This window comes from Nilaparvata lugens, chromosome 5, assembly GCF_014356525.2.
Source record: "Nilaparvata lugens isolate BPH chromosome 5, ASM1435652v1, whole genome shotgun sequence".
NCBI lineage: Eukaryota > Metazoa > Arthropoda > Insecta > Hemiptera > Delphacidae > Nilaparvata > Nilaparvata lugens.
This window is the reverse complement of record NC_052508.1, coordinates 44,513,852-44,530,151: the sequence shown is the minus strand read 5'-3', so window position 1 is coordinate 44,530,151 and position 16,300 is coordinate 44,513,852. Positions and strand designations below refer to the sequence as shown.

The following is a 16,300-nucleotide window of genomic DNA, read 5'->3' as shown; positions in this document are numbered from 1 at the left end:
CAGCAGAACCTATTTTTTTCAAAACTCAATGAAACGAATTATATGAGTACAGTGCGGATCCAGGAGGTGATTTCTGGAAGGGGGCAAACACCGGGGGTTTTGGGCGCAGTGGCATATCCAGAAAAAAATTTTGGTGGGGACCGTAACATTGGAGTAGAAAGCACCTAAAAACTTTGGTGAAGACACCAACGGGGGGTTTGGCGGGTATAGAATATCCCCCACCACACCACCAAAGGAGGCCCAAAATTTTGAAAATATACTTCCATTATGATACGCATCTATGCAATTTGTACTTGAAAACAAACATTCCATTCAAGTTTCGAACACGCTTCCCTGAACACCTCATCTCAAAAAGGGCCAATTTGTAATGGTAGATAGTCTACTGATTTTACCTAATTGAATGTTCGATAGAATCTTTCGAAATTTCGTGTCTATGTGAACCGAGACCCCTTCAAGAAAAACAACATCCAGGATGAATTTACTAACATAACGCTTGCTATGTTAGCAATAATAATATCAAGTTACCTAGCTGGCTCAGGTCTGTTGTCGGAGTTTTCAGGTTGCACTTGATCAAATTCAGGGCCTCTGACATGACCTATCGACTGTTTTCAAGCAGCTATGTTTAAGTTCGTATTTTACGTTAAACACTAGAAATCTGTATGGGCTGAACTATTTTTCTAGAATGAGGAACGTCACCTAATGAATGATTCAATTTTCAAAACAACCAGAAACAAAACTTCATGCACGTACCTACATTGGAAATTATAAAAATATTTTCTGTATCATACAATGCGTTCTGTTAAGCCTTGTGCACAACATAGCAATTCGCATGACGGCGACGGCGATGATTTCGAACATTCAACCACTTTTTTAGTAATTAAATCAGACTGTAGTTTTTGGAATATACTAGTTGATATTGCAAGTAATTTGCTGTCTAAATATTTCCTATCTACTAAATCAGATGATTCAGTTTGCAATTTAGTGAATATATTTGTTGATATTTCAAGCAATTTACTGTCCAAGTATTCTTTGTTAACTAGCGGTGATGATTGATCAGACTGTAGTTTTTGTATTATACTAGTTGAAACTTCCTTTAATTTACTATCCAAGTATTCTCTGTTAACTAGCGGTGACAATGGATCAGACTGTAGTTTAGTGAATATATTTGATGATATTTCAAGCAATTTACTGTCCAAGTATTCTCTGTTAACTAGCGGTGACAATGGATCAGACTGAAGTTTATTGAATATATTTGATGATATTTCAAGCAATTTACTGTCCAAGTATTCTCTGTTAACTAGCGGTGACAATGGATCAGACTGAAGTTTATTGAATATATTTGATGATAATTCAAGTAGTTTACTGTCTAAATATTCTCTACTTGCTGCCACTAATGATGATGATGTTGCTTCTGCTGCTGCTGCTGATTCACAACCACTGTTTAAAACTAATGGTGCTGTTGTATTAAACACATGATGTGTCCTACCAAATCGATCTATTGTACTACTCACTGCAGTGGTGGCGGCGCTACTGCCCGACATCTCTATTCTTGTCAAGTGTTAAACACATACTAACGACTAAAAGCAACATTGCCACCTAATATAATACCACTTTCTTTCAGTTCTTCAATAATAGAAGCTATTTCAACTGAATGTGATCTATTTCCCGCCTGCTGTGATGAAAGCAGAATATCTAATCTGTCTATCAGTTCATTTGGATTATCCCAGTAGACATACTGTCGACTAGTAGATTCATTTCTTATAAAACCCATACCACTAACAGCTGCTGCCGCTGCATCATCAATCCTAGATCTTTTTCTTTTCCTACTACTACTCGATGGAAATAAAGATTGAATAATTTGTGATTTATAGCCTGTATTTCTCTTTACATAACCGCGTCTATCTAAATGAGCAGCGGTAAGCTGCAATATATTACGATATTTTCTTAAATCACGTTCTGTGTACAGTTTCTGGTCAGGCTGTTTTTTAAATAGAAGTTCACACAAACCAACTGTTAAACGATACTTATTATTATTGTCGATAATTAAATAACCATTGGCAATACTAATATCCTTTACACCCATATAGTATTCATTTACTTTACTATCATAACATATACCATAAGATATACAATTATTCATTTTTTCATTATGAAATTCACGTATATACTCATCAATAAAATCCACTGTTATTGTTGTTTTATTCAAAATATCACTTACATTAGATCTATTCAAACCCTCATCCACATCCATTTCCTTGCCCGTATCTTTCTCCTCCTCCTCCTCCTCCTCTCCTCCTCCTCCTCCTCTCCTCCTCCTCCTCCTCCTCTCCTCCTCCTCCTCCTCCTCCTCCTCCTCCTCCTCATCGTCCTCTGATTCTTCTTTAAGTCTGCTGCTACTAGTGTGTGCATGTTGTACAAGTGTATCTTTCAATTGTTTTAGTGGATTGATAATTGGTTCTAATGATTTTTGTCTAATCGAATCATTTTCCCTAATCATACTAGTTAATGATCTATGTTTATTAATAATTGACTTACGCAAACCTTTTATCCTGTCAATTACTTTACTAGTATGACGATGATGATCACGTTGCACTAGTCCTCGTCTTCGTCCTCGCCGCCCTCCTCTTTGTTTTTTTCTTTTTAATTTAATTTTACGCATATTGCTAGTAGTAGTAGAACGATAATTAGTTCTTTCACCTACACTGGCTCAACAACAAATGATGAGAATTGACACATGTCAATTGGTGCTGCTGCTATACACACTTGGATCAATATACTTACCAAGACAATTACGATATTTACCAGCATCTGGTTTACACTCAGTGAAAATTGAAATAAAACTATGATTTCCGCTTTGCCATACATGTGAACATAGATTTCTGAATGCAACAAATGTCATATCAGTTCCAACAAAATCCCTAAATATTAGTTTTAAATTGTGCATATCCATTTTAAAAATAATCAGCATATTTGCATTGTCTCTGATATGATGTTTTGAAATTGCGCCATAGCTTTGAATTAAGTACACACAATCTATGCTTTTGTGTCTGCCCATTGTGAAAAAATTACGTATTTGCGGCACACGTGTAACATTCAAATCGTCAAAAATTATCAGTGAATGAGTGTCGATATCATTCGGTTGCGGTATACATTCAATATTGTCAGATTTATAGTAGTTTACACACTTGAGTTTTGAAAAAACAACATCCAATAGTTTATATTTTTCCTGATACAAAGACTTACTGAACAAGTATAGGTTTTTGAATTTTAATCCATTTTTATCGAATATTAAATTCAGCAGTACATTTGTCTTTCCACAATTTGATGCACCGCAAATTAGAATTCTAGCTGAACTTGGCAAAAACTCACCATGCTTTTTTCTATCTAGACAATTTTTGCCCACTTGTTTTGTATCTACAATTAGATTATCAAAGTTAACTATTGCTATTGACTCTTTTGCTGTCGTCATAATAATAACTCTTGCTGCGCGCGCTTGCTGTTTACACATGCGTGTCTACAGTTCAACTATGCTGTTAACATCGCTACATCCGATGTGTGTGTGTGTGTATACTACAAGCGGTTTATGAATGAAGAAAACACGCACATACAATGTTCACAGTTTATTAAAAATACTAGATACATACAAATTTAGCAGCAGCAGCTAAAACAAGCGTATCTTACAAAGTTGACAAAAAGTTGAAAATACATACATTAGTTGACAGCTGCATACATAAAAGGTGAAAATATACATACAAAGTTGACAGCAGCTGCAGTAAGGTAAGTGGCGACAAATCTAGTGATAATACATAGACAAAGTTGACAGTGTTAATATTATAAAAAATTGTAAATTATTACAAAGCGTGTGTCTTTCACATAATACAGTATAGCACCAGCGTCGCACGCATTAATTAAGATTAGCCATTGACATGCAATAATCTAAAATATAAATTAATATCTTTTCTTTCTTCTTATCATCATCATCATCATCAACAACAACAACATCGCTGAAAAATGTTTTTTTACATAAGCCAACTAGAAAGCATTTTTCAATATCAACACGTTTTACACACATCGCTTTAAGCGTACACAAAAGATCAATTAATCTTTTAATAATACTACACGCATCGTTACCATTCAGCAAATAGAACAACAGTGGCGCATCCATAGCCATTGACATTATGTTTATATCATATCTGAAACAATATGCAAATAAATTTAATGATTTTTGCGCGTTGCACGCAGTTTCTTCTTCTGTTTTACAGACGGAGTAATAATATCACTCTTATCTATCCAGCTAGTTTTATCAAAGCCTAACCATTTAACAAGATATTTATTGTTTGATTTTCGTATTATTCGTTCAACTAAATATGTATTTTGTTCGGACGGTGTTAAGTTTGTTTTCATCAATTGTTCACTATAAAATCTACCTTGTATGATTTCATTGTTAAGATCGCGAATTACATAGGTTGGCGGTTGTGTGGGAAAAACACCGTGAATTATAAACAGTTCTGGCGACCAATTTAATCTAAAACTTTTATCAAAAACCTGACGAAACTTACTTATTCGCACTACGTCGCCTAATGCAAACTTTGGTCGATAAACTGTACGCGGCGACGGCGATTGTTTTGTCTTTTTCAACTGTAACATGATCAAATGCTTTTCATGACGTCGTCTAACACTGGCCGGTGTCATGCCAATCGCTGAATGAATAGTGTTATTATATTGATAAACAATGTCCGGCAAAATGTTTAACCATTTTTGCGTACCGTTAGCAGTTAGTCGTTCATACAAACGTGATTTCAGTGTTCGGTTCAATCTTTCAACAAAAGCTGCCTTAATTTCAGAAAATACACTGTAATGATTAATGTTCAACCTATCGAATAGTTGTTTAACATCCTTATTGTAAAATTCGCGACCTAAATCGCTTTGCACATTTTTTATACCCTTATTTAACACTAATATTCGCGCTAATTTTCGTTCAACTTCTTTTCCTGTTTTAGTTTTTAATGGTTCAGCAAAAGCATAACGTGAAAAACAATTAATTGCAATCAAAACATAACGATAGCCGTTGTTTGCTCTAGCAAATTCTGGCAATTCAATTAAATCAATTTGAATGAGGTCTTTTATTCCTTTTAATATATATTTACGTCTGTTGAATTTTCTTCGCGCTGGACGCAGTTTCTTCTTCTGTTTTACAGACGGAGTAATAATATCACTCTTATCTATCCAGCTAGTTTTATCAAAGCCTAACCATTTAACAAGATATTTATTGTTTGATTTTCGTATTATTCGTTCAACTAAATATGTATTTTGTTCGGACGGTGTTAAGTTTGTTTTCATCAATTGTTCACTATAAAATCTACCTTGTATGATTTCATTGTTAAGATCGCGAATTACATAGGTTGGCGGTTGTGTGGGAAAAACACCGTGAATTATAAACAGTTCTGGCGACCAATTTAATCTAAAACTTTTATCAAAAACCTGACGAAACTTACTTATTCGCACTACGTCGCCTAATGCAAACTTTGGTCGATAAACTGTACGCGGCGGCGGCGATTGTTTTGTCTTTTTCAACTGTAACATGATCAAATGCTTTTCATGACGTCGTCTAACACTGGCCGGTGTCATGCCAATCGCTGAATGAATAGTGTTATTATATTGATAAACAATGTCCGGCAAAATGTTTAACCATTTTTGCGTACCGCTAGCAGTTAGTCGTTCATACAAACGTGATTTCAGTGTTCGGTTCAATCTTTCAACAAAAGCTGCCTTAATTTCAGAAAATACACTGTAATGATTAATGTTCAACCTATCGAATAGTTGTTTAACATCCTTATTGTAAAATTCGCGACCTAAATCGCTTTGCACATTTTTTATACCCTTATTTAATACTAATATTCGCGCTAATTTTCGTTCAACTTCTTTTCCTGTTTTAGTTTTTAATGGTTCAGCAAAAGCATAACGTGAAAAACAATTAATTGCAATCAAAACATAACGATAGCCGTTGTTTGCTCTAGCAAATTCTGGCAATTCAATTAAATCAATTTGAATGAGGTCTTTTATTCCTTTTAATATATATTTACGTCTGTTGAATTTTCTTCGCGCTGGACGGTGCAATTCCTGAGCAATTTTCTGTTGCAAATCTGACATATTTGCGGTTTCGTTCTCCCCTACACGAATGTGCGCGTGTGATTGTTTTTGCTAGAGTTCAGTCACACCTGCAGCACTGCTCCGATGTCTTCAACAGCGATCTTTCTTCGTCTTCTTCTTCTTCTTTAGACGGATGTTGTTTCTGCCGCCTTCTTCTTCTTCGTGTTCGACACTGAGCTGTGTCGGAGCGGTGCTTGTTGAACTGGTTTCATTAATAGCTTCTTGCTCCTCGCTCTCTCTCTCTCTTTCACTCTCACTGCTGCGATCAATCTGACGTAACAGCAGTCCCGCTAGCCGTGTTGCTGCTGCTGCTATCAATATCTTCTCTTCTTCTCTCTTCTATTAAATAATGACCCCACGCTTTCGTATCTATACCGTTTGATTCAATGTATCTTTTTGTGTCAAATGGTGATAATGCAACTTTGGCACACGATATTTGATAAATATCATGTGAATAACTGCGTAATTGTGAAAAGCATTCACGTTGAACTAATCTATCTGTCAGGCATTTCATGTACATGTCATATCTTAGTTTATTGTTTATAATTGTTCTTGCTACGCCTTTAGCTGCGTGCTTGCTAAATTTTTCATAAGAACTATCCTTAATACTACTACTATTATTACTACTACTACTACTACTACTACTGTCACTGCCGCTACTAGCACTACTGCTTAGTACATATTCAAAACTGTAAAGTTTTGCACGAAGACCGCAAAAAGCGGTAATAATGCCAGATTTTAATTCATCTTTAAATGTGCCAGGCACACCATGGTTCAATTGACTATAACAACAATGTGTGACAGGATAAGCACTTGTGTCAAAATGTTGAAGATTTTGTTTGATAACTGCATAGATATTGTCCGATTTGATATGGTATAGCAACGAGTCTGTATCGCTCATGCACAATTTAACACAGCTTGGATCGAACATTTTCAAGAAAATGTTGTAGTGGAAATTGAACATTGTAAATTTACTCAAATCAAGAATTGAAAAACCAGCATAAATTGGACGATCTAATTTTATTTCTGTTTTACACATTTGTACAGCGACAATGTCTTTGTCAAACACAATCCATCGTTTACAGCTTGGTTTTGCAATCAAACTTTCCAATTTTTTCTGACAAGTAATTAGCTTAAAATCTATTCTTTTCCTATTATTCTCCATCAACTTTCCGAACAGACTATTTGAAAGAAATTTAAAGAGGGTACGTTCAAATGAATTTTTTGCTTCCTTTCTCAGTTGCGCATTCAAATCAATAAACGGTTTAAGCCAGTACGACTGATGAAAAGCGATTACTCTATGTACAGCAGTCAATTTCATGCCCAAGCTTAAATAAAGTTTCAAATTTCTATAGTGGAGTACATATCGTTTACGATTATAAAGGGTGGCTAAAAGACGTGATGACGCGGTGGCGGAGGCGGCTGTGTCGGGAGACGGGCGGCGCGCGGCCGCTTCTCTGCGCAGAGCAACAGTGTTGTCTGTTTGATATGGAGAGAACAGGTTGTAAGGCGGCTGATCTTTTAATGGTGCCAGGGGGAAGCTGTTATGTAATTCGTGTAAATTAACTGGATAGGACAGGTCTGCTTCAATTATATAGCCAGTCTCGGCTTCATCGTGTATGCTTGTAAAATCGCCTAAAGCCGTAATTTCATCTTGTGATAAAAATCTGAAATTTGATTCAGGTAGCTTGTAGGCAATCATTGTATGTGCGTATAAGCTTGTACAATCAAGATAGAGCAAAAAACTATTTTCAATAGCTGGGTTATAATTTGCGCCCATATATTTATTGTTTGCGACTGCATGACGGTGGGGAATAACTGACAGACCACCGCGTAAACCAGATTCTATGAGCAAGTTCATATCAGCATTGCTAATTAATTCTAAACGTACTTTAGTCAAATATAACATTGCATTCAACGAAAAATGCGGTAACGATACAAAGTGTGATACATCCAGTTTGTAAATTGTAAAAAATACAGTCCTAAAATTTTGAAAAATATCTGCCAGGCATTTCATGTACATGTCATATCTTAGTTTATTGTTTATAATTGTTCTTGCTACGCCTTTAGCTGCGTGCTTGCTAAATTTTTCATAAGAACTATCCTTAATACTACTACTATTATTACTACTACTACTACTACTGTCACTGCCGCTACTAGCACTACTGCTTAGTACATATTCAAAACTGTAAAGTTTTGCACGAAGACCGCAAAAAGCCGTAATAATGCCAGATTTTAATTCATCTTTAAATGTGCCAGGCACACCATGGTTCAATTGACTATAACAACAATGTGTGACAGGATAAGCACTTGTGTCAAAATGTTGAAGATTTTGTTTGATAACTGCATAGATATCGTCCGATTTGATATGATATAGCAACGAGTCTGTATCGCTCATGCATAATTTAACACAGCTTGGATCGAACATTTTCAAGAAAATGTTGTAGTGGAAATTGAACATTGTAAATTTACTCAAATCAAGAATTGAAAAACCAGCATAAATTGGACGATCTAATTTTATTTCTGTTTTACACATTTGTACAGCGACAATGTCTTTGTCAAACACAATCCATCGTTTACAGCTTGGTTTTGCAATCAAACTTTCCAATTTTTTCTGACAAGTGATTAGCTTAAAATCTATTCTTTTCCTATTATTCTCCATCAACTTTCCGAACAGACTATTTGAAAGAAATTTAAAGAGGGTACGTTCAAATGAATTTTTTGCTTCCTTTCTCAGTTGCGCATTCAAATCAATAAACGGTTTAAGCCAGTACGACTGATGAAAAGCGATTACTCTATGTACAGCAGTCAATTTCATGCCCAAGCTTAAATAAAGTTTCAAATTTCTATAGTGGAGTACATATCGTTTACGATTATAAAGGGTGGCTAAAAGACGTGATGACGCGGTGGCGGAGGCGGCTGTGTCGGGAGACGGGCGGCGCGCGGCCGCTTCTCTGCGCAGAGCAACAGTGTTGTCTGTTTGATATGGAGAGAACAGGTTGTAAGGCGGCTGATCTTTTAATGGTGCCAGGGGGAAGCTGTTATGTAATTCGTGTAAATTAACTGGATAGGACAGGTCTGCTTCAATTATATAGCCAGTCTCGGCTTCATCGTGTATGCTTGTAAAATCGCCTAAAGCCGTAATTTCATCTTGTGATAAAAATCTGAAATTTGATTCAGGTAGCTTGTAGGCAATCATTGTATGTGCGTATAAGCTTGTACAATCAAGATAGAGCAAAAAACTATTTTCAATAGCTGGGTTATAATTTGCGCCCATATATTTATTGTTTGCGACTGCATGACGGTGGGGAATAACTGACAGACCACCGCGTAAACCAGATTCTATGAGCAAGTTCATATCAGCATTGCTAATTAATTCTAAACGTACTTTAGTCAAATATAACATTGCATTCAACGAAAAATGCGGTAACGATACAAAGTGTGATACATCCAGTTTGTAAATTGTAAAAAATACAGTCCTAAAATTTTGAAAAATATCTGCCAGCAGTAAGCAATCTGACAAAAGGTAGAGATCATGATATTCACCCAATGAGTTTATGTTAAATTCGCGCCAAACTTTCTGTGCATGCTCGTAATCGTCTACTTGCAATGCTGTATTACTAAGTGTACTGTAAAATGAGTCAATTGCCGGCAATTGCTGTTCTTCAAATTTTTCAGCATCTGTTATGTACTGATACGGGTACACGCCTTTACGTAGTAAAAGTTTTTGTTGATTTTTATCGTTGAATATTTTACACATTACTTTGAAATTAGTATCAATGTTTTCTGTATCACTTGCAAGATTGGCAACAAGTGACTGTAGACTTGAGCTTAAGAATTGAAAACTGTCAAGGAAACGTACTCGATCTATTGTAATTGTGAGGAATTTTTCCGATGAGTTTGCAATACAATCAATTTTCTCCTTTCGTCCTGCTAATGCCTTAACAATGAAATGACTATCATATCCGCGAAAATTATGAAAAAAACAGTTTAATAGTTTTGGTGCTTTTGCATTTAAATTACATGACTTGTGCGTTGCACCGAGAAAATGGCCTGTTGTATGAGAATGGTGCCTAATACGAATTTCGTTGGCTTTAAATTCATCGTTGCACAAGAAACATACTGTACTATTGTTAAAAGCTAATAATTGTTCTTCATTTAATTCAATCATGGGCACTTCTTGTTGCATATCAATGGAACAGTTTCGACCTATGGCAATGATCTCATCAAGAAATTGTTCAATAATTTTCTCGCCAACACTTGTAGCTCTATAAACGCGTGGGCCGTAGAATATTTCACCTGATTCGTCTAAAATAATAAACGCATAGCCGCAAGCAACATGTTTTTGTGTTTTCCTTGTAAAGCTATTTCCTATATCAGTTCCGAGCAAATCATCAACATTTTCATCGTCATCGTCATCGAGCTCCTCACCGTTATTTGTTGGTACAATAAAACTTTCAAAATCGGCAAATGCAATGTACTTATTTTTTAGTGTGTACGAAAAATTTTTAAACTTTAACATTTCACCCTGTTTAGGTAGTACTGTTCTTTGTATTGCAAATGTTGAACACAAATCCATATGTTTTTCTAGATTGGTTTTTCCATCGCAATTTGCATGCCGGTTAGTTGTAAATTTGTTAAAACAATATGGACAAATGAACACTTGACCATTATGCAAAGACAAGTGATGACTCAGTAGCCGTGACAATCCGTTATACCCTTGACACGTGTTTATCAGAACATAATGCCATTTTTTCGGCGTTGTATCATTTGACAATAGTAGAAGATTGATTTTATGTTCGCGTTGTCTATAAATTGAACAACGGTACGGGAAAAACTTTTTTTTAGCAGCATCATAAGCAATCACTGTTATAGAAATGTTTAAATTTTGCACTTCAAATTTTTTAATGTCATGCACTGTAGTAGGAAACTTAATACCGGTCAAATTTAGATTATTTTCAAATTGCATCAGATAGTCAACATTCATATTTCTACGTCTGTAATGAAAATAGCTAAGTACACTCCATACAAAACATTTACTATCATTTGTGTTTTTTACATTTATAACGGCTCTTTTTGCTTTTATAAAAGCAGGTGTTTCAATGTATGTACTATTTCCGCCAGCTAAAGGATTGTAACGAGTAATATTCAAATCAAATGAAATGATTCTAACTACAGACCAACCACTGCCGTACCTAATAAATTTATCAAGCGTTGATTCAATTTTCTCTACACCACTAATAAATTGGTCTTGCAAAATATCTAATTGTTCATCAACATTAATTAACAATGACGTATAACTGTAAAACGATGCGTTTGTCATAGTTTCAACGATTTCTTCTTGTTGCGATTGATCGCTGCTGCTGCCGCTATCAACATTTACTTTTTTCAATTGAACAGTTGTAACAAAATACCATTTAATATTTTTGTCAAAATTATCACTTTCTTCAACAATTAATTCAATTACTTTCGGCTTTAAAATTTGCAATAATGTTTGAACAACATCAATGAATATTTTTCTAAAAACAAATCTGTAGCGAACTGCACTCGAATTTATGCTAGTACTTCGTTCAATAGTATAATCCATAGTTTTTTGATTTTGCTAGTAGTAGTAGTAGTAGTATTAGTAATAATAGGTTTTTGCCGTCTTACCGCTTTGAAGAGCTTGTTTCCTGCGGGTCAATGTTTTCAACTTCGTTGTCGATGTTAGTAGCAGTAGCGTTCACGATCCTCGGTTGCGATGAGTTTGTCACGTCTAGCAGAATCAGTGATGATGATGATGCTTCAGCTTGCTGACCACTATTGCGACTGGACTGTTGCAATGATGAGTCCGCGCTCACACCAGCCACATCAATTTGGCGGCCTCTGCCCTGAGCGATGACGCGTCGTTGATCGGCAAAATAAATGCCGTGGCCCCGTCCGCCACGTTTTGGCGTATCGCACGCTGTGGAAAAGTGCACACGTTTTGCCGGCGGCGATTCGCTGCTGTCAACCACGCACCATTCCTCACTTGCCATTTCCACCTCCACCTCCTTGTCGTGCGCTATCGACTCAACCAGGCTGAAAAACAAACATATAGAATGAAATAATTGTATAGAATAAAATGACTGTGTGTGTGTGTGTGTGTGTGTGTGTGTGTGTGTGTGTGTGTGTGTGTGTGTGTGTGTGTGTGTGTGTATACATTTATTTGCAAACGCACAATGATCATAAATCAGATAGTATATTTTTCCAGTTTACTTCAAGCACAATTATTACCTCCTCCTCAGCCGGCATATTTGTTTGCAGTTGTTAGACAATTGTTTTCAAAATTACATTTATTTGCAAACGCACAATGATCATAAATCAGATAGTATATTTTTCCAGTTTACTTCAAGCACAATTATTACCTCCTCCTCAGCCGGCATATTTGTTTGCAGTTGTTAGACAATTGTTTTCAAAATTTACATTTATTTGCAAACGCACGAATGATCATAAATCAGATAGTATATTTTTCCAGTTTACTTCAAGCACAATTATTATTACCTCCTCCTCAGCCGGCATATTTGTTTGCAGTTGTTAGACAATTGTTTTCAAAATAGAAATTAAAGTAGTCAAATTGTTTACTGCCGCTTTTTCAGTTTGATTGTTAGAGTATAACATTTTAATCATATTTGTTTTTCAATCAGCCGATGAAAACACTCGCAAAACTTGTTGCTAATTTTTTACAGTTTGTAATTAATTTAAAAAATAGTTCATTATACTTACGTGTTGTTTGTTGGTGTTACTGCTTCTTCGCTTGTTGCAGCCGCTGCTTTATCGGATTGTTGCTTGTCCATTTGCACTGTGCATGAAACGTCACACTATAATCGAATGCAAGCAATATCATGTCGCTCGATGCTTTTATAATTTTGCGCCGCTCGGTACCATCAACTGTCAGTTTGTTATCACGCAGAACATGTGGGGGTTGCAATAATTATATAAGTATGCATGTGCACTGCACAATGAATAAATTAATATCTTTCACTCAGCTAGCAGATGTTAAGTCCGTTACAGAGACATGCAAGGTGCACACATTTTGACCGTTCCTTAAGAAATTTGCAAACGTTTCCTTATCAGTGTTCCGCACATCTGTACTAAATTTCGCATACAACATATGCACAAAACAGATATACTTTCTTTGAACTTCTTACCATCTATATTCATCAAGTTGATAATATATAATGACGAAAAACTGCGTCCTTCTGTTAGTATCAGTTTGAAACTCCAACAACACTACGACGATGTCAGCAGATCAATCCTCGCCTATGGCAGCGCCAAACAACAGCGGAACCAATGTAAGTTTATTTTCCATTTACTCAACTAGCAAACTCACTTGAAATACATTCTTCTAATCCAACAGTAGTTTTCTGTTTGTTGTCAGTTTTCTTCTCATACAAATTTAGCAAACTAATGTTATCAGTCTTTTTCAACTGAATACTTCTATCATACAAATAAAGTTCTTCTAATGTGCTCCTAAAACTGATTAGCTCACTCTAGGTGGATGTCTTTGTTGTTCTTCACACTTAACTGCCTTCACTGTCATCCCATCAGTTTTTTCAACTGAATACTTCTATCATACAAATAATGTTCTTCTAATGTCCCCTAAAACTGATTAGCCCACTCTAGGCGCATGTCTTTATTGTTCTTCACACTTAACTGCTAATTAAAACTGGAATACTTATCACACACACACACACACTGCTAATAGGTTATGTCTTTATCATCATCTTCTTCTTCTTCTCTTCTTCTTCTTCTTCTTCTGCTTCGCAACTTTTTTTAACAAAATCGCAATTTGGCGATGATTGAATGTGTAAATCCCTCAATTGGTATTTATTGATCGATGTGTCTGCCCACATACGACAACCACTGCAAATAAGACCAAATCCATTCGAATTTGAAAAATCAATACCATAATAAAATCCCTCACTTGCTAACTGTTTGAAATTTTTCGGCAAACATTCCATTTTCATAAATGAATTTTCACGTTCGTATTGTTCATTGTAGTCTGGGTTTTTCTGAAAAGTTGACGTTGTACGAATATTACCAACAAGATAATTGTTTATGAAGCCGCACTTCGGTGACCATTTTTTATGTTCAAAAATAGCATAATCACTCACTTCCCAATTTTCCAAAACTACATTGCAAAAAACACATTTTGTTCTATCGAAAACTTTTAAAAAGTAGAAGCCGGCCTCTGCTAAATGATTCGGTTTTGGATATTGATGCGGCCAAATAGTTTTATTACCTTTAAAAAATGAGTCAAGCCTATCGATTTCTTTAAAGTAATTTACCGCTTTCTTCTCATCACTATCGTTGTTGTCACTGTTGATGATGTCACTGTTGTTGGAACAATGAATGCAACGCTTTCTTGCTCGCGGCAACATTTTCAATCACCAACTGAAAAAAAAAAAAAAAATAATATATTTTTGCTTGATTTTTTTCTACAGGACATTTACACTAACGAGTTGTGGTCCGAGGACGGGGCAATGGCTATGCTGGAGGCTGAACTATTGCGAAGCGACGCCGCACCTGCCGACGCCGGCCTGTTTGATGAAGAAAACTCATTAATGGAACTATTGACCAGAGCTGAAAAGCAACTCAAGGAGCAAAACCTCTGGCAACCACTTCATCAAACGGATCGACGTCAGCAACAGGTTTCCAGCCCCGATCTCCCTCCCCCTTCATCGCCGCATTGCCAGCAGCTTGTGGTATACACGTCGCCACCACCCGCCACCCGAGCTGCTGCGATCCCCCCCGCCTTCACCATCACATCACACCAACAAGTCCGGATACCCCCCGCCACCACAACAAGAATCCCCCCCGCCTTCACCGTCACATCACAAGTCCGGATACCCCCCGCCCCCACAACAAGAATCTCCCCCGCCTTCACCGTCACATCACAAGTCCGGATACCCCCCGCCACCACAACAAGAATCCCCCCCGCCTTCACCATCACATCACACCAACAAGTCCGGATACCCCCCGCCACCACAACAAGAATCCCCCCCGCCTTCACCGTCACATCACAAGTCCGGATACCCCCCGCCACCACAACAAGAATCCCCCCCGCCTTCACATCACACCAACAAGTCCGGATACCCCCCGCCACCACAACAAGAATCCCCCCCGCCTTCACCGTCACATCACAAGTCCGGATACCCCCCGCCACCACAACAAGAATCCCCCCCGCCTTCACATCACACCAACAAGTCCGGATACCCCCCGCCCCCACAACAAGAATCTCCCCCGCCTTCACCGTCACATCACAAGTCCGGATACCCCCCGCCACCACAACAAGAATCCCCCCCGCCTTCACATCACACCAACAAGGTTGTCCCCCCGCCGCTGCCTCCACCGCTCATCCTTATAGTCGTCCACGCGCAATCTTAGGATCTAACTCTATGCGTCATGAATTCGATTTCGATGGGCTGATAAGATTTTCAGATCCATCCCGACGTCGTACAATTGCGTTAAAACATTTATCCGATGCATTTCAGTATCCTGTTTTAGGTGCGCGTGTTGTGCGCTCCTTCAACAAGGATGCTGTTATCATTAGGGTAGCAAATGTAGGACGTCGGGGCAACGAAGATGCCGAAATTGAAACATTCATGCCGCATAGATTTACTGCTAAGATTACGCGTGCGAATGTACAGTCATTTAATTCAGGTTGCCACAATTTAATAATGCAAGTTGTTCACAGCGAAGGTCGTTCCTCTGATATAAGGCTGAATCGACGGTCGCGACAGCGGCCGTAGATTCAGCTGATCAGAGGAACATTTTTAAATTAATAATATTTAAAATTTTAAATTTTTTTTTTTTTTTTTTTTTTTAAATTGTGGCAATTTGAATTAAAGGATTAGGTTTCTTTTTCTTCTTGTTCAAATATAATAAATTATATATATATGTTGATTATTGCACTTCATTTAACTTACCTTGTGTGTGCGTGATCAACAACTGTGCACAACTGATGTACAATCATTGTTCTGCATGACTATTTATAGTCAAAGGTTAATGACTCATGGTCATGCATAGCTGCACACATGCGTCATACATGAATGCGTTCAGTTGCATGTCACTGCAAACTTAGTTTGCCAGCAGACACGATGGGAGTCAAGTCAATAGGACAAGAAAT

At 37.0% G+C, this 16,300-nt stretch overlaps 3 protein-coding genes across 4 annotated transcripts in view; 1 reads left to right on the top strand and 2 right to left on the bottom strand.

The window, feature by feature from the left end:
• Positions 1–16,300, top strand: part of LOC111064230 (guanylate cyclase 32E) — a 233,901-nt gene that overhangs the window by 78,870 nt on the left and 138,731 nt on the right. The window lies entirely within an intron of this gene.
• On the bottom strand, positions 5,570–11,762 carry LOC120351379. 2 transcript variants are annotated; one of them, XM_039428408.1, is made up of 2 exons: positions 8,168–11,762; positions 5,570–6,664 (listed from the first exon to the last, which is right to left on the bottom strand). In XM_039428408.1, the coding sequence occupies exons 1-2, from the start codon at positions 11,735–11,737 to the stop codon at positions 6,416–6,418; spliced, it is 3,819 nt and encodes a 1,272-aa protein (XP_039284342.1). In that variant the 5' UTR covers positions 11,738–11,762; the 3' UTR covers positions 5,570–6,415. The 2 variants fall into 2 exon arrangements, with proteins under 2 accessions (XP_039284342.1, XP_039284341.1); XM_039428407.1 differs by having other exon boundaries at positions 5,570–8,151; positions 9,649–11,762.
• On the bottom strand, positions 9,341–14,592 carry LOC120351380. The gene is made up of 2 exons (XM_039428413.1): positions 12,895–14,592; positions 9,341–12,210 (listed from the first exon to the last, which is right to left on the bottom strand). The coding sequence occupies exons 1-2, from the start codon at positions 12,963–12,965 to the stop codon at positions 11,799–11,801; spliced, it is 483 nt and encodes a 160-aa protein (XP_039284347.1). The 5' UTR covers positions 12,966–14,592; the 3' UTR covers positions 9,341–11,798.